The sequence below is a fragment of the Hemiscyllium ocellatum genome, chromosome 21 (assembly GCF_020745735.1).
Source record: "Hemiscyllium ocellatum isolate sHemOce1 chromosome 21, sHemOce1.pat.X.cur, whole genome shotgun sequence".
Lineage (NCBI taxonomy): Eukaryota > Metazoa > Chordata > Chondrichthyes > Orectolobiformes > Hemiscylliidae > Hemiscyllium > Hemiscyllium ocellatum.
This window is the reverse complement of record NC_083421.1, coordinates 59,846,789-59,865,176: the sequence shown is the minus strand read 5'-3', so window position 1 is coordinate 59,865,176 and position 18,388 is coordinate 59,846,789. Positions and strand designations below refer to the sequence as shown.

General features: G+C 40.9%; 1 protein-coding gene across 4 annotated transcripts; it reads left to right on the top strand.

Moving 5' to 3' along the window:
- The first annotated feature begins 239 nt into the window (after window positions 1-239).
- On the top strand, window positions 240-17,818 carry LOC132825921 (torsin-1A-like). Of its 4 annotated transcripts, XM_060841554.1 has the most exons (6): window positions 240-427; window positions 5,203-5,468; window positions 9,685-9,860; window positions 11,620-11,747; window positions 12,549-12,631; window positions 14,338-14,409. In XM_060841554.1, exons 1-5 carry the CDS (start codon window positions 244-246, stop codon window positions 12,608-12,610), a joined length of 816 nt encoding a protein of 271 aa, XP_060697537.1. In that variant the 5' UTR covers window positions 240-243; the 3' UTR covers window positions 12,611-12,631; window positions 14,338-14,409. The 4 variants fall into 4 exon arrangements, with proteins under 4 accessions (XP_060697537.1, XP_060697534.1, XP_060697536.1 ...); XM_060841551.1 differs by lacking the exon at window positions 12,549-12,631 and having other exon boundaries at window positions 14,338-17,818; XM_060841553.1 differs by lacking the exon at window positions 14,338-14,409 and having other exon boundaries at window positions 12,549-12,969.
- The last annotated feature ends 570 nt before the right edge of the window (window positions 17,819-18,388 follow it).

Here is an 18,388-nt window from a genome sequence, read left to right as displayed (position 1 = left end):
AACAAGAATGTTAGGTTTTGTCAGTGACACCCAAGTCACACCAAAGACTAAAGAACAATATGGCGGCGGGATCACCTGAGCATCTTCACACCTTCCCACTGGCCCCGCCCCACCGACCACGTGCACGGCCTACAGCCAATGGGAGCAACGGAGGTGCCACCTGCGGGGCGGTAGTGACGTATCAGACGCCATTCGCGCGGGCGGAAATATTCCGTGTTTTCATTTCCGTACGCGCTTGGAAAGATGGCGCCAGCGAGGTGGATGATGGTGTTTTTCGCTCTGTCCCTTTCCGTAAGACTGACCGCCGCGTTGGAGCCCTTCACCACCTCCGCCGTCTTGATCGGAGCTGCCTCTACAGCCTATTATTATTTCAACTGTCGCTTTCAGGAATGTTGCACCAAGGACTGGGTACCGCTGGATGTCAAAGGTCAGCAGGTAAAAGGTGTAGGGTCAAGGGTCAGAGCTAGTTACAGGGTCAGCAGGTGAAATGTGCATAGTCAGAGCTAATTATGGGGTCAGTAGGTAAAAGGTTAGGGTTCAGACCCAGGTATAAGGCTAGCAGGTAAAAAGTGCAGAGTTTAGGGGTTGGGGGAAGAGAGAAGAAATGATGATGTGATGCATGATTAGGAATAGGAGCACAATTGAGGCACAGGGAGGTCAAAGTAAGGCAGTGCTTCCAAATAAACCTGTTGGACTATGAACTGGTGTTGTGTGACTTTTAACAAACTAAAGAAAGGCAGAGGTTCAGGTTGTGGAACATGTTGAAGAGTTGGGGATAGAAGTAAAATGGAGTGCCCAGGGCTGGGGGAGATGGTGAGAGGCAAGGTGCAGGATTATGTGGTAGAGGCAGGGTTAGACAGGATAGAAATTGAAATACATAATTGGAGGGGGTGTGCATTGAATGAAACAAGGTGTTGGGTTGGAGGGGTTTGGGTAGCAGTGAAGTGCAGAATTAGGGTCTGCAATTAGATACTAGATCAGTGAGTCATACTTGGGTACTGCATTGGGATGTTTTAGTTTATTTTTCTTTATACTTTAAAATCTTGCCAGACTTCTTTGTTTCTTGTTGGCCTTTTATCAATTTCATTGATGAAATGCTATAGATAGCGTTTAGAAACTATATAAAGAATAATGATGTTTTTCTTACTGTCTGAATGTCAGCTGTGGCTAAGTTTGTTTCATTTCTGAGTCAAGGTTCAGGGTTCAGGTCCACTGTTAAGCTTGAGCACAAAAATCAAGGCTGACACTCCAGTGTTGAGGTTATTTGGCACCATACTCTAATGTCCTAGAAGCAAAGAGCACGGAAACTTGTTCATACTGAACAGATATCCTAAATCAATCTAGTCCCATTTGCCAATATTTGGCCCATATCCCTCTAAATCTTTTCTACTCATGTACCCATCTAGATGTCTTTTCAGTATTGCTGTCTAAATAGTCTCCTCCACTTCCTCTGACAGTTTATTCCATACACACACCGCCCTCTGCTTGTAAGATTTGCCCCTTGAGTCCCTTTTATATCTTTCCCCTCATCTGAAACCTATGCCTTCTAGTTTTGGACTCCCCTACCCTGGGAAAAAGACCTTGGCTATTCACCCTATCTATGCCACTCAATTTTATAAACTTCTATAAGATCACCCCTCGGCCTCCAGGGAAAATAGCCCCAGCCTATTAAGCCTTTTTCCCCATAGCTCACACCCTCCAACCCTGGCAATATCTTTGTAAGTCTTTTTTGAATCCTTTCAAGTTTAACAAGACTTTTCCTATAGCAAGGAGAGCAGTATTGAATGCAATATTTCCAAAGGTAGCTTCATCAATGTCCTGAATAGCCACAGCATAACATCCCAAATCTTATACACAATGCATTGACTAATAAAGACCAATGTATCAAAAACCTTCTTCACTATCCTGTCTACCTGTGACTCCACCTTTAATGAACTAAGAATGTGCATCCCCAGGTCTTTTTGTTTAGCAACACTTCCCAGGACCCTACCATTACTTGTATAAGTCCTGCCCTGATTTGTCTTACTAAAATACAACACCTCCCCTTTGTCTAAATTAAACTCCATCTACCAATCCTTGACCCACAACCCATCTAACCAAGGTCCCACTGTACTCTGAGATAACAACCTTTACTGTTCACTCCACCATCACTTTTGGTGTCATCTGCAAACTTACTAAGCACATCACCTACATTCTCATTCAATCATATTGTGAAAGATGTTATCCTTTTTGATGTTTCATCCAAATGATCTCTGGATCCTCCTCAGATTAACAATCCACAGCCAGTATATTGAAGAGGAATTGGCCAGGAGAGGGTTTTATCCCTGGTGTCCCTGTCAATATTTATCCCATTTTAAAAAAATAGGACCAGGAGCAGTATTAGGTTCTACTGCACCACTCGATCAACTCTTGACTGATTTTTGTGGTCTCCGCTTCACTTTAATGTCTTACCCTGTAACCCTTGACTCTAGCAAGTTTTGAGAAGATTTGTAGCTCGGGTTGAAGTTCTGGATGTAGGCTTGCTCGCTGAACTGAAAGTTCATTTTCACACATTTCATCGCAATACTAGGTAACCTCTCCAATGAGCCTCCAGTTGAAGCACTGGTGGTATAGCCTACATTCTGTTTATATGTTTGGGTTTCCTTGGGGTGATATCATTTCCTGTTCTTTTTCTCAGGGGGTGGTAAATGAGATCCAAGTCAGTGTATTAGTTGATAGGTTCCAGTTGGAATGCCATGTCTCTGTTTGACTCATCCTAGGATGGATGTGTTGTCCCAGTCAAAGTGGTGTCCTTCCTCATCTGTATGTAAGGATACTTTAGTGAGAATGGGTCATGTCTTTTTGTGGCTAGTTGATGTTCATGTATTTTGGTGGCTAGTTTTCTGCCTGTTTGACCAATGTAATGTTTGTTACAGGTTTTGCAAAGTATTTTGTAAATGACATTAGTTTTGTTTGTTGTCTGTATAGAGTCTTTCAACTTCCTTAGCTGCTGTTTTGTGTGTTGGTGGGTTTGTGTGCTACCATGATGCCAAGGGGTCTGAGTAGTCTGACAGTCATCTCTGAGATGCCTTTGATGTAGGGGAGGGTGGCTAGGGTTTCTGGATGTGTTTTGTCTGCTTGTCTGGGTTTGTTGCTGAGAAATCGGCAGACTGTGTTCATTGGATACCCGTTCTTTTTGAATACATTGTATAGTTGATTTCCCTCTGTGCTGCAGTGCGTGGTGGCTCGTTGAAATAGTGTTCTAATGCAGATTCAGTTCTGGGTGATGGGATGATTGCTTCTGTGGTTCAATATTTGGTCTGTTTGTGTTGTTTTCTTGTAGCTGCTGGTTTGAAGTTCCCCATTGGCTGGTCACTCTAATGTGACATTTAGGAATGGCAGTTTATTGTTGTTTTCCTCCTCTGTAGTGAATTTATGCCAGTAAGAATATTATTGATGGTCTTGAAGGTTTCCTCTAATTTGTTTTGTTTAGTGCTGACAAAGGTGTCATCCAAAGCAGACCCAAAGTTTGTGTTGGATGTTTGCCAGAGCTGTTTATTCGTGCCTCTGCTAAGAACCCTAATATCTGAGGTCCCATGGGTGTTCTGATGGTTTGTCTGTAGGTTTTGTTGTTGCAAATACTGTGTAACAAACAACAATGAACAAACTGGCAGAACACTAGCCACCAGGATATATGTACATCAACTAGCTACAAAAAGACATGACCCACTCTCACTAGTATCCTTGCATACCGATGAGAAAGGACATCACTTTGACAGGAACAATTCATCCATCCCAGGACAAGCCAAACAGAGACACGCACGAGAATTCCGAGAAGCATGGCACTCCAACCGGAACACTCTCAACAAACACATCGAGTTAGACCCCATCGACCACCCCCCTGAGAAAAAGAACAGGAAATGTAATCACCATAGGAAATGATGTCACCACAGGAAATGGCATCACCAACTCATGGAAACCCAAACCCATAAATAGAAAGTGGTCTACACCACCAGTGCTTCATTCAGGTCTCACCTGAAGATGTTATCTCGTATGGTGACGAAATGTCGTCTTTATACTAACCTTCCAGCTCAGCAAGCAAACCTATATCCAGATCCATGACTCTCTTCATTGTCAAAAATTGACCTCACTTGCCCACAAATAAATTTAAAGATGCCTTGGAAAGGTGACTGTATGAGAGAAAAACATTTCTCCTCAACTCTGTGTTTTTAAAAAAAGAGACCTCATTATCCTGTGAAGTTCCTCCCAATGTCCATCCTATCCCATCTCCGTGAGATCTTCTAAGTTTCAATAAAGTCACCCTTGCTTTTTTTTTTGAAACTCCGATGGATAAGACATCGTGTGGTCAGACTTTCCTCATAACATAAGCCCTTCGTTCCAGAACTGAGTTGTGAACCATCTCTGAACTGCTAATGCAATTATATTTTTAGTTTCAAATAAGGAAACCAAAACTGTACACATTACAGTGCATTGCTGAACTGACATTACAGTTTAAATTGTATGCCTTGACAAATAAAGGGAAGTATCCCCTAAGTCTCCTTAACCACTTTGTCTATCTATCTTGATACATAAGGAACTGTTGGACATGCACATTTATGTCCCTCTGATCTTCAGTGCTTCTCAGTGTCGTAACATTCATTGTTTGTTCTGCCCAAATGCATCAGCTCACATTTATCCGGATTGAATTCTGTTTTGCACTGACTGGCCCATCTGGCCGGCTGGCCGGCATATATTCTCCTGTAATCTAATGCTATTCTTATGTCATTATTTAACATCCACCAATTGTTGTATTGGTGAGAACCCAGTTGAGAATTTTGATTTTATCCCTTGTCTGTTCTTGTTCTTTTCCATAACAATTTTGAGTTGAACAAATTTATAATCGCTGTTTGCAAAATGCTCCCCCATTGATACTTCAACCACTTGCCCAGCTTTTTTGTCTTAAAATTAAGTTCAGTACTACCTACTTTGTAGGGCTTTCCACTTACTGATTTTAAAAGGCTGTCCTAGATGAGTGTTAAAATACTGCTCGCTCTAAACTTTCACACTGACTACCCCAGTTAATGTTGGGAAGGTTGAAATCCCCTACTATCATGACCCTATTACTTTTACACTTAGCTGCTGTACTGTTTCTCTCTGACTATAGCTGTGTATTGCATGTGTCCTGTGTCTGTATTTATCTGTTTTTGATTGTTTTTAAAATAGGATTGGAAACCTCCTTAAAGGAGCAGCTGTTTGGACAACATATTGCATTGGATGTGATTCCAAAGGCGATCGAAGGCTTCCTGAGTAATAAGGATGCAAAGAAACCTCTCACCCTTTCTCTACATGGCTGGACTGGTACTGGCAAAAGCTTTGTCAGTAGAATAATAGCTGAAAGCCTGTATAAAAATGGAATGAACAGTAAATATGTTCATAAATTTGTGTCTTCTTACCACTTCCCCAATGTTCAACATACCAACAAGTATATAGTAATTATCAACTTATTTTTCTCTGTCATACTCTTGCATCACATGTACAGGATTGAAAGTCAGAGCAGGTTTTTCCAGAGCAGGTACAGCTTGGGTTAGATAAAGTAAGGTTCCTTCTCTATGGTTCTATCAAACCAGATAATTTACCTTGATCCAGCTGAGTTGTACTCTGAGAATACTGAATTGAAGCTTTTCATTGGCTCAGCAATGTTGGAATTCAAAATAGTGCTGCACTGATGCCTACATTTTAAGTAACAACATCCATTTTGTTACTGCCTGTCCTAAAACTTGTAGCTGAAAATGTGTTGCTGGTTAAAGCACAGCAGGTCAGTCAGCATCCAAGGAACAGGAAATTCGACGTTTCGGGCCAGAGCCCTTCATCAGGACCTTCATCTGGCCCGAAACGTCGAATTTCCTGTTCCTTGGATGCTGCCTGACCTGTGCTTTAACCAGCAACACATTTTCAGCTCTGATCTCCAGCATCTGCAGACCTCACTTTTTACTCTAAAATTTGTAGCACCTTCCAATTCTGAAGAATATTCTCTATCCCCATTTTTTTTTTCAGTTTTGTTTTATCCTGTGCAGAAAGTTAGGACTCAGGAACAGACCATTGGACAAGTCAAACCTGCTCCACTGTTCAAAATATCATGGCTGATCTGTTTGTGCTCCACTTCCCTGTCTATCCCCCCATAATCTTTGGCTCCCCTGTCTATCAAACACCATTCATATTATACAGTGTGTTAACTGCACGATAATGGGACACAACAGAATCCTTTCAGGACTGTTTTCTTTTAACTATAAAGTTTGGAGAAGTGCTGGAACAAAGTAGATGGAGGGGAGATTTGATGGAAGTGTAGGAGATGATAACCGGTCAGAAAAAGTAGACAAGAAAAGCTGTTCCCATTGGCTGAAGGCCCAAGAACTAGAGGAGATAGTTTTAAGATTTCAAATGAGAGATGCAGAAGCGATGTGAGGAAGAACATTTAATGCAGCAAGTGGTCACAAACTGGAACCTGCTGCCTCTAAACAAAGAAAACTTACGGCTCAGGAACAAGCCCTTCGGCCCTCCAAGCCAATCCAAATCCCCTGTCTAAACCGATCACCCAATTCCTAACGATCTGTATCCCTCTGCTCCCCACCTACTCATGTGTTGGTCCAGACGTACTTTAAATGAATCTACTGTGCCTGTCTCTACTACCTTTGCTGGCAACGTGTTCCAGGCACCTACCACCCTCTGTGTAAAGTATTTTCCATGTGTATCCCTCTTAAACTTTTCTCCACTCACCTTGAACACATGATCTCTCGTTACTGAATCCCTCACCCGGGGGAAAAGCTTATCCTTATCCACCCTGCTTATACCCTTCATGATCTTGTAGACCTCAATCACGTCCCCCCTCGATCTCCTTTTTTTCTAATGAAAACAATCCTAACCTACTCGACCTTTCTTCATAGCTAGAACCTTCCATTCCAGGCACCATTCTTGTAAACCTTCTCTGCACACTCTCTAAAGCATCCACATCCTTTTGGTAATGCGGCGACCAGAACTGTACAAAGTATTCTAAATGCAGCCGAACCAGAGTCTTGTACAATTTAACATGACCTGCTAGCTCTTATACTCAATACCCCAATGAAGGCAAGCATACTATATGCCTTCTTGACCACACTATCTACTTGTGCAGCCACCTTCAGGGTACCTGAGCTCCCAGATCTCTCTCTGCTCATCAAGTTTTCCAAAGGCACTTCTGTTTACTGTATAATTTGCTCTAGAATTAGACTTCCCAAAATGCATCACCTGACATTTGCCTGGATTGAACTCCATCTGCCACTTCTCCACCCAACTCTCCAGTCTATCTATATCCTCCTGTATTCTTTGACAGCCCCCTATGCTTTCTGCTACTCCACCAATCTTCATGTCATCCGCAAACATACTGATCAGACCACCAATGCCCTCTTCCAGATCATTTATGTATATCACAAACAACAGTGGCCCCAGCACTGATCTCTGTGGATAACCACTGGTCATCTTTCTCCATTTCAAGAAACTCCCTTCAACTACTACTGTTTCCTGTTGCTCAACCAATTCTTTATCCACCTAGCTAGAACACCCTGCACACCATATGACTTCACTTTCTCCATTAGTTTACCATGGGGAACCTAATCAAACGCCTTACTAAAGTCCATGTGTATGACATCTACAGCCCTTCCTTCATCTATCAACTTGGTCACTTCCTCTAAGAACTCTCAAGTTGGTAAGGCACGATCTCCCCTGCACAAACCATGTTGCCTATCAGTGATATGCCCATTCTCTTCCAAATAGAAATAGAATCTATCCCTCAAAACCTTCTCCAGCAACTTCCCCACCTCTGACAATAGGCTCACTGGTCTGTAGTTATCTGGAATATCCCTACTACCCATCTTGTACAGGGGGACAACATTAGCAACTGTCCAATCCTCCGGCACTTGACCTATGTTTAAGCATACTACAAGGATATCTGCCAGGGCTATTTCCTCTCGCCTCCCTCAGCAAACTAGGTCCTGGGGATTTGTCCACTTTTATATACTTTCACCTACCCAACACATCCATCCTCCTATGTCAACATGATCCAGAGTAAGCAAACCTATATCTCAACATTCATCTTGTCCCTTTCCTCAGTGAACACTGATGCAAAGTAATCATTCAGAATCTCACCCATTTTCTCAGGTTCGACACACAACCTTCCTTCCTTATCCTTTTAGTGAATTAACCCTTTCTCCAGTTACTCTCTTGCCTCTTATATATGAATAAAAGCCTTGGGATTTTCCTTAATTCTGCTAACTAAAGTTATTCCATGACCCCTTTTAGCCTGCTTGATTCCTCATTTAAGATTGGTCCTACTCTTCCAATATTCCTCCAAGGCTCGTTCTGTTCTTAGCTGCCTGGATCTTATGTATGCTTCCCTTTTCCTCTTGGCTAGTCGCACAATTCCTGTCATTCAATGTTTTCCTATCCCTTGTTTTCAAAGGTATATGCCTATCCTGCACTACCATCAACCTAGCTTTGAAAGCCTCCCACATATCAAATGTGGACTTTCCTTCAACTAGCTGCCCCCAATTCACATTTCCCAGCTCCTGCTGAATTTTGAGATTATTGGCCTTGGCCCATTTTGATTCTCTTCCCTTCAGACCACTCTCCTCTTTGTCTACCAGAGGGGGTGGATTTCAAAAGGAAGTTGAATGTACACCCAGAGATAATAAACCTGCAGGGCTACGTAGATAGAATGTGGAAATGGACATCTGGATTGTTCCACAGAGAACCATCATGGACTTACTGACACCCTTCTGTATCATATATGGCTCTGTTACATTGACAAGACTTTGGGTAATTCATTGAAGTACATTCTTTATGAAACAATTCTGTGAATGTGAATGCATGCATTCACAGCACACATTACAAAAGTGTACGTTGCAATTCATGCTTTGTGATGTTGCCTCATCCTATTGCATGTGGGGAAAATCACTTTGAAGCATCCAGATTTCTTGGTTCAAGAGTAATATACCGCAAGACTGAAGCATGTGTTTGGGGGAAGAGGAGTCTCCATGTTAGCTGAATCTCTACTAGCACCCTACATGTCAGCCAATGAATTGGAATTAGGGTGGGACATTTGGCAGGGTTCAGAGCAGGGAATGTAACTCGTATCAATGTATTTACTCAGCAAAACAGGCTTTTAAACAATGTGCTACAGCAGTCAGTCTACAGTCTGTATAAACTACAGCAAACATAGGCCAAACTGTAAACTGGGTGTTTTCTTAAGGAAAATATAGAACACTTGTGGATAAACAATGTCAGTCACTAAGCAATCTGATTTGTGTGACAATTGGCCAATTATCTCCAATCTGGCTAAGGATATGCCTTTATAAGCAGCCTCAGGTGGTAGTAATGTTTGACACTAATGCCCATTTTGGTGGTTTTATTTATCCCTGCATAAATATTAAGTTAAATTATTCACATCCATTTCCATGGAAGAATTTCATGAGTTGAAATTAATATTTGTAGCTTTTATCTGAATTCTTAAAAATAAAGACAGCAGCATGAACTTTAAAAGAGGTAGTTGAAGATGTGGCGCTACCAAGAATGATGCTGTCAACACAACTGATACGCAAAGAATAAGGTATTTGGCCTTAACTAGATCTAAACATTCAGTTTTAATTTTTATTTTCTATTTCTGAATTAATTCAGCAACAGTTGCAGGACTGGATTCGTGGGAATGTTAGCCTGTGTAAGCGGTCACTGTTTATTTTTGATGAGATGGACAAAATGAACCCTGAGCTCATTGATTCCATTAAGCCATTTCTGGAATACTACAGCCACCTTGATGGAGTGGTTTATCGAAAGGCAATGTTCATCTTCCTGAGGCAAGTATAAGTTGGTTTTTGGGTATGTTGCACTTTTAAGCTGTTATGCTTTTTATTTTGTCATCCTATTGCATGCGGGAAAATCACTTTGAAACATCCAGATTTCTTGGTTCAGAAGTAGGGTACTGCACGACTGAAGCATGTCAGAGGGCCAAGCAAGGCCAGGCAGTGTGCCCCTCAAATCATTACCATCTTGTCCTGCAATTAGGAAACGGATTAGAGCTGCCTGATGGATGCATCCCGTCTGATGTTACCAGTGAACTTACCCCTCGTTCCCTTCTTTATTCTGCATAAACGTATCAACAGTCAAAATAGGCGCGTACATAGACCATTTCGCCCCATCAGGTGACAGGCTTGAACTGAGAAGATCATGACTGATCTATTTGTGTGTCAAATTCCACATTCCCAGCTATCACAGTAACATGTGATTCTCCTGTTTGGCAAGAATCTATCCCCCTCTATCTTAAAATATTTAATGGCCCTGTATCTGCCACTTTCTGGTACACAGTTTCAAAGTCACATAATGCTCTGAGGGCGAAATAAAACTTTTCTCTCATCTGTGTCCAGAAAGGGTAACTCCTAATTTTAAAACTGTCCCTTAATTCAAAGGAAAGCATCCTTTCCTTGTTCACCTTGTTAGCACTATTCAGGATCTCCTTTAGGGTAGGGTATAGGGATGTGCCTGGATTGTTTGAGTGGTGGCGTTCACGGGGGAAAAAAATATTGACTTTGAGCAATAGCATCAGTTCAGTTGCCTATTACATATCTCTGCCAAAGAAATGAAAATTAGGAAGGATTTCTAACAGCAGCAACTTGCTTTTATATATCAGCTTTAACACTGTAACATCAAGTCATAGAGATGTACAGCACGGAAACAGACCCTTTGGTCCAACTCATCCATGCCGACCAGATATCCTAACCTAATCTAGTCCCATTTGCCAACACCTGGCCCATATCCCACTAAACCTTCCTATTCATATACCCATCCAGATGCCTTTTAAATGTTGTAATTGCACCAGCCTCCACCACTTCCTTGTTGGCTCATTGCATACACGCACCACTCTCTGTGTGAAATAGTTGCCCCTTAGGTCCCTTTTATATCTTTCCCCTCTCACCCTAAACCTATGCCCTCTAGTTCTGGACTCCTCCCACCGCAGGGATAAGACCTTGACTATTCATCCTATCCATGCCCCTCATGGTTTTACAAACCTCTATAAGGTCACCCCTCAGCTCCAGGGAAAACATCTCCAGCCTCAAACCCTCCAACCCTGGCAATCTGATGCTCCAATACGCTAGCTGGCCTTTGAAGAAGATGTAAAAGATCCCATGGCAATATTTGAAAGAACGACAGGCAAGTTATATTTGCTAACCTCGCCAACATTTATCCCTCAAACAAGATCACAAAGCCAGGATACCGGGTCAGTGTCACATTGAGCACAGCAAGCTCTCCAGATGCCAATCCATACTGTAGGGAATCAAATTTAATCAATCAGTTTAACATCTCATGGGAAAGACAGATGTGCTGATACCATTGACCTTGATTTTCCTGCTAAGTTCATGGAGTACGACTTGAACTGATAACATTCTGACTTGGACAAGAGTTTGACTAACTGAGCCACAACTGATGTCTTGAAGAAACCTCACCATTTCTCCTGTCATTCTGATGCCAATCACTTAAAATCTTTGAGTTTTTACTCTTGCTGATGTTCTGAAAGTGAACTGAAGTAAAGTAATCTGTCTCTACTTTCTTTGTGAGTAGCAATGCTGGTGGTGAGAAGATAAACGATGTTGTGCTAGATTTCTGGCAGCGTGGGATGAAAAGAGAAGATATTCAACAGAAAGACTTGGAGAATAGTCTGTCCTTAGAAGTCTATAACAACAAAAATAGTAAGTCTTGGTTCAGAATTTATTTGAACTGGGAATGGAAAAGCCTATTAAAGACATAATGCTTTATTTTCTCTGAGGGTAGTGAATCTGTGGAATTCCTTGCTACAAAGGGCTGTCCAGGCTGTGTTGCTAAGCATATTCAAGGCTTAGATAGACAGACTTCTAATCTTTTAAGGGAACCCTTTTATGGGAATAAGGAAGTAAAGTGGTGTTGAGGATTATCAGATCAGTATGATTTCGTTGAATGGTGGAGCAGACTCAATGGGCCAAATGGCCTGCTTTTGCTCCAACATCTTATGGAGGTTGACAGTGACTTTGTTTCTGTGATGCCAATTTTATACCGATTCACCAACCCACCAGTATCCCATTGAATTTATTTGAGCTTTGGTGAAAATGGTTCCAACTCACCATGCTGTGGTGGAACTACAGCATTTCCTTCCATTATTCTATATCTTTCAGTGATTTCCATAAATGATTCTCTCCAATTGTTCCAAATTCTAGTGCTGCCTTTCCATGTCTTATTTTTCTGAACATAAAAGCAAAAATCTGACAGTAATATAATCCAAATGAAAAGTTTGAATACCAAGTTTCCAGGTTTTAAATGTACTTATCTACCTGACTGAAGATTTTTAAAAATTTTACCCATTTCCACAATCTTAAAGCAGTGAAGGAGAATGCTCAGTATATCCTGTCTGACTGAATGATCTATCCAGCTAGGCTCCGCCATTTCCCTATAAAGCTGCTTTATTTTCTCTTCAAACAATTTTCACAAATGTTGGTTGCCTACTTTGAGAGCTATAGGGAAAGAGCAGACCGATAGTTTTGAAGATATGACAGATACGATGGACCGAACAGTCTCCTGAGTTATACAATGAGAGCACAAGGTGAGTATAAGCATCCTTGTTCAATTTTTAGTTGCAGATTGAGCAAACTATTAAACGTGGAGTTAGTGGATCCCAGTGAATGAATAAATTGCAACTCTAGAAAATGCTGTGAAATACTGTAATGGTTAAGCTGAACTTCACTGGCTTGGTTTCAAATGAGTATTGTGTCCAGTTCCGGTCATTGTCCTTGAGAAAGGGAGTGAAGGCTTTCGAAAAGGAGAGGAACAGATTTATAAGAAAAGTTGCATAATGTGGATAGTTTTTGAGAAACTGGGACTACTCCATAGAGAAGGTTCATAATCCCTCCAGACTTGAACACTTAAATTAGACTGGACAGAGGGAGGCCGTTCCCATTGGTGGAAGGTTAAAAACCAGAGGACACCAATTTAAGGTGAATGGCATGATTTCCATTACTTAACAATTTTTAATGCATATTTCACTTGTGCATATTTGCCATTTCCTCCCATCTGTGCCTTGGGGAAAGCATATTCACTTTTGAGTCAGGAGATTGTTGAAATGTTTCAGATAATTGAACACAAAATCTAGGTTGACTCTCCCAGGTACAATTCTGAGGGAGAGAGGGAGCGCCAGAGGTGACACCGTAAGAGGTGAGTTGTGAGAAACAGGTCCAGTCTGCTCCCATGGATGAAAGTTAAAGATTCTAATTTCATTATTCTGAAGAAAAGCAGCTGTTTGGAGTAATATTTATTCCTGCAACAGTTTCAGTAAAAAGAGTTGGCAATGTAATGTGATAGTACTGCTCCTTTAACAAGGTTCTCTAGTCCTTTTTTTTTATTTGAGGGGTCTAAAGACACAGGTTCCAAAATGTCTGAGCTAGCCACTTTAATAATGGCTACAGATGTTTCCTAAGTCAACAACCAAGTTGTAAGAAAATGACTTGCACAATGAAAGGGGACGGACCAGTTCTCCCAGCTCAGCTTTTCTCTGGTCTTGTTTGGTTTGGGTTCAGAGCTGCTAGTCAGTTTTTCAAGACTGCTGGTCAAAGAAACAGCTACATGGAAGGAGGTGTTCCATGCTGAATCTCTCTACCATCTCTTTTCCTCTCCTCTAAGACCCCGTGTTGAATTTTTCTTATTTTTTGAAAAGGGATGTTTATGGTGATGGTTGCAAATATTTGGAGCAGCATTATTAAGTTGGGATAATTTGTTAGGTTTTCAGGTTAAGTTATTCTGTTCTCATTTGTTTGTTTAATTTGGTAATTCTGAAAATAAATTCTGTTTTGTTTGAAACTAAATGATTAGGCTGTATCACTCCCGGAATATCCACTTACACCTGCTTAAAACAACTAGAAAAGTTAGTTTTTGGACTACTTTGGACTAAACTGGTTTGAGGGAATCTGGTCTGGTCCATAACATTAATGCTTATGGGAGCTTACTGTGCTCCAATTGATTGCTGCATTTTCTGCATTACAGAGTCCACACTTCTAAAAAGGTTAATTGGCTATAAAGTTCTTTGGGACATCTGATGAAAGATGCTGGATGATATCAATTTTGTTAAAAATTACTGCAGATGTGGACTTGATGGGCCGAATGGCCTGCTTCCACACGTTAGAGATTTGATGATTCTAACATATTGTTTATTTTGGCATTATAACTGGATAACCAAGAAGGTTTATGCTAACAGGAATCTGAGCAACTAAGCATTTTATGAATGTGACTGAGTTTTGAATTTTTCTCTTACCACAGGTGGATTCTGGCACACCCATCTCATTGACAAATATCTGATCGATTATTTTATTCCTTTTCTGCCACTGGAGTACAAACACGTTGTGTTGTGTGCAAAAGCTGAATTGTACACGCTGCATCTTGAAGATGTTGACCAAGTGGCCATCAAAGTGGCCACAGAGATGGTATACTTCCCAAAGGACCAAAGAGTCTTTTCAGTCAAGGGCTGCAAAACTGTGGCTGCAAAGGTGAATTATTGGACAGCCGCAGATTCAAAACTGTAGAATATTTCTGTTTTTTCAAAATGCCTATGATGCATCACAGAGAAGAAAATCAAATTATGAAATCCCTATTTATTTGGAGAACTTTAGGCTGATCACTTCAATGTTTACATAAATGAAAGACTTGATCCAGAGTTTTCTGAAACTTTTAACCTCTTGTGTGTGAAGCATTCTGTTTCTATGACAAATCAAGACTGCAAAACTGAAGCTATTATTTCGGCATTTTTATATCTTTGTATAAATGGTGAGCTTTGCACTTGACATTTGATTGAATGAAACTTGAGGGTTGTGAGCCACAAACTAACCTGATGGTCTCGGTACTTAAGAGAAAATGAAAATTGTAGCAACATGCCAAGTCTACAACCGAAAACACACTTATTTTCTTTGACCATGCACTGAAATAGTGTAATTTTTTTAGCTGTTATTTGCTGAATAATTCTTTGCGGAGTCTGTTTCATGTGTCTAGCACAAGTAACTACAAAGTGGTGGCCATGTTTTGATGGTTTATGGGAATGTGGTTTTAATAAGACTTTTAGGAACCATTTCTGTATGTTGGGTTCTGTTCTGTATTGGGGCAATGTGTTTGCCTTTCAGTTAAATCCTGAGTCTAAATTTAAATGCATATTAATGGGATAAATTCTCTTTTCCTCTCTCTCTGTCTCTGTCTCTGTCTGTCTGTCTGTGTGTGTCTCTCTCTCTCTCCCGCAGTTTTTTGTATGTGTTTGTCTCTCAATGTATTTCTGTTCTTCTGTCCCTCACTGTCTAGATAGCTCTTTCTTGTGCTTGTAGTTGTCATGTTCGCTGTCTTTTGCCTTTTAGTTTATAAATATCAAAAATGAAACATGTTACAGCAACCTTAGTCTAGATTCCAGTGGCTCTGAGTCCACAGCAATTTTGCACTAATGAATGTATTCAGATTACACTTGAATGATGGAAAATGGTTCAAGGAGAAAGTGCATCTTCTCCAGTGATCACTCTTGAAATTTTTTGTCTTAGCTTTTCTTCAATAACTTAGTTGTGGCCTAATTTCACAAAAGAATAGCTTTCAATGGGGCTGTAGAATGGTGACACTGAAATAAACAGGTACAGGGAATGGAAACTGTTTTTGGAGGAGTGTTAATGTTTGCACATTTCTTCTCATCACCTTGTAAATGGGAACATTTGATATGACTGCATGTTACAAATGGGAAGTTTGTTGGACTAATCTAGAAGTTTATTTTTTAAATTACAGATCTGTATGTAAACACTTATTTCTTGGGTTATACTATGATTCTGGTTTTACCATTGTTAGATACAATATTGTTATAACTTTGAAATTAATGAAATTATTAACTCAGATTTTATTTTACAATCAGAACAGCAACACTACGCAATTCTGGCTGCTCTGAGTTTTATTTACGGTGTTTAACTCACCCAGGAATTGTTTCCCTATTCATCATTTATCCCAAACAGACTTTCAGATTATGCTGCTGCTTAGTATAACGTGCATTGGGGAAGCACTGAGTAAAGTTAATCAATTTTAAAGTTACTATGAAGAGGGAGAAGAAAGATTAGGAGAAATTCCTTTTACATTGATTTTTGGAGTGGGGATACTTTGCAAAATAAACAGGCAGATGAAGCACATTGGTTGGGCCATTGTTGGAATATTGCGTGCAATCCTGGTCTCCTTCCTATCGGAAACATGTTGTGAAACTTGAAAGGGTTCAGAAAAGATTTACAAGAGTGTTGCCAGGGTTGGAGGATTTGAGCTGTAGGGAGAGGTGAACAGGCTGGGGCTGTTTTCCCTGGAGCATCGGAGGCTGATGGGTGACCTTAGAGGTTTATAAAATTGAGGGGCATGGATAGGATAACTAGACGAAATCTTTTCCCTGGGGTCGGGGAGTCTAGAACTAGAGGGCATAGGTTTAGGGTGAGAGGGGAAAGATATAAAAGAGACCTAAAGGGCAACTTTTTCACGCAGAGGGTGGTATGGGTATGTATTGAGCTGCCAGAGGAAGTGGTGGAGGCTGGTACAATTGCAACATTTAAGAAGCATTTGGATGGGTATATGAATAGGAAGGGTTTGGAGGGATATCGGCCAGGTGCTGGCACGTAGGTCTAGATTGGGTTGAGACATCTGGTCGGCATGGACGAGTTGGACCAAAGGGTCTGTTTCCATGCTGTACATCTGACTTTTAAGTATTTACAAAGGCATTTGCGTTCAGAAGTTGATATGTCTAACTATAGTTGTACAGGACCTTGGTGAGACTGCATATGGAGTATTGTGTGCAGTTTTGTGCTCTCTGCCTAAGAGAGGACATGCTTGCCTTAGATGGAGTATGGTCAAGGTTCACTAGGCTGATATTGTGGATGACAGGACTGACCTGTGGGAGAGATTGGTTTGACTGCACCTATATTTACCAGAGTTTAGAAAGAATGAGCGGGAATCTGATGAAATTGCATAAAATAATCAGGATGGACAGACTAAATATAGGGACTTTACTCCTCCAGATTGGGGAGTGTAGAGCTAGGGGTCACAGTCTCCAGGGGATTAGCCGTTTAGGCTGAGATGAGGAAACATTTCTTCACATGATGGGGGTGATCAATCTGTGGAATTCACTATCACAGAAGCCGGTGGAGACCGGTCACTGAGTGTATTGAAGAAAGCATTTTTAGATGGTAAACGTGTCAAAGGGTCAGAAGAGAAGGCAGAAATATAGTGTTGAGATAGAGGAGCGGCCATGATCAGATTGAATGGCGATGATGTGGAGATGCCAGTGTTGGACTGGGGTGGACAAAGTCAGAAGTCACACGACACCAGTTGCAACAGGTTTATATAAAATCACAAGCTTTCAGAGCATGGCTCCTTCATCAGGTGAAGCAGCAGTGCTCAGAAAGCTTGTGATTTTAAATAAACCTGTTGTACTATAGCCTGGTGTCATGTGACTTCTGACTGCATGGTGGAGCAGGCTCAAATGGCCAAATGGCTTCCTGCTGCTGTTAGTTTCCACGTTGTCATGTAGCGATCGTTGCAGAGACTACTGCATTTTTGATGTAAAATGCAGGTATTTGACATGGAGGAAACTACATAGGGTGAAAAGCTATTGGATTTTTTTTTATATTCCTCCAGCGAGGAGCTAACACAAAAGGTCAAATATGCTGCTTATGTGTATCAGGCCAGTATTGATTAAATTCCAATTTATGGTAGGATGCAAATAAATTATTGGTACTACAAAATGGGATGGGGAAATCATTCATGTAATGATTAGTTATGTATTTCAAAATCTAATAAAAACTGAAAATATTTTGTAACCTCAACATGTGTTCTAGAAATTTCTTTAGCCACTATATTATTTGTCCTGTTTTGGCCTCAATAAATGACAGCTAACTTTTCCTTTAAATACACAATTCTTTTCTGGATGAAGGCATGTCTAACAGTTAGGTTAAACAGTCAAAATATGTAAGGTCCCGATGAGGAAGAGGTGGCAGGTTTTCTTCCATAGAAGATAAGACTTGTTGCAAAGCAATGTATCACTATTTCCTGGTCAGGCCTTCATTTGGGGTGAGCATTTTTTTTAAAGGAAAAATTTAGAGGTTGAAAATACATTTGCAATCTTCTATCCTCACTGGCTTCACACATTTTGAGGGAGTTAGGGTTATCCATGGAATAGTTCATAATCATAACATATGTAGAATGATACAAGGTAAAGGTCACCATAGTCCTACCAAACCACAGGCTGCTCTCATATTAGAAAGAGATGACTGGTGGTGGTTTAACCTGAGGGTCACCATGCCTCAGTTGAGAGGAGCGG

Excerpts from the sequence above, each read along its gene's own strand:
- LOC132825921 (XM_060841551.1), top strand. The coding sequence starts at position 244 with ATGGCGCCAGCGAGGTGGATGATGGTGTTTTTCGCTCTGTCCCTTTCC. Across the intron at positions 9,861-11,619 it reads GCAATGTTCATCTTCCTGAG|CAATGCTGGTGGTGAGAAGA; the intron begins GCAAGTATAAGT and ends CTTTGTGAGTAG. Across the intron at positions 11,748-14,337 it reads AGTCTATAACAACAAAAATA|GTGGATTCTGGCACACCCAT; the intron begins GTAAGTCTTGGT and ends CTCTTACCACAG.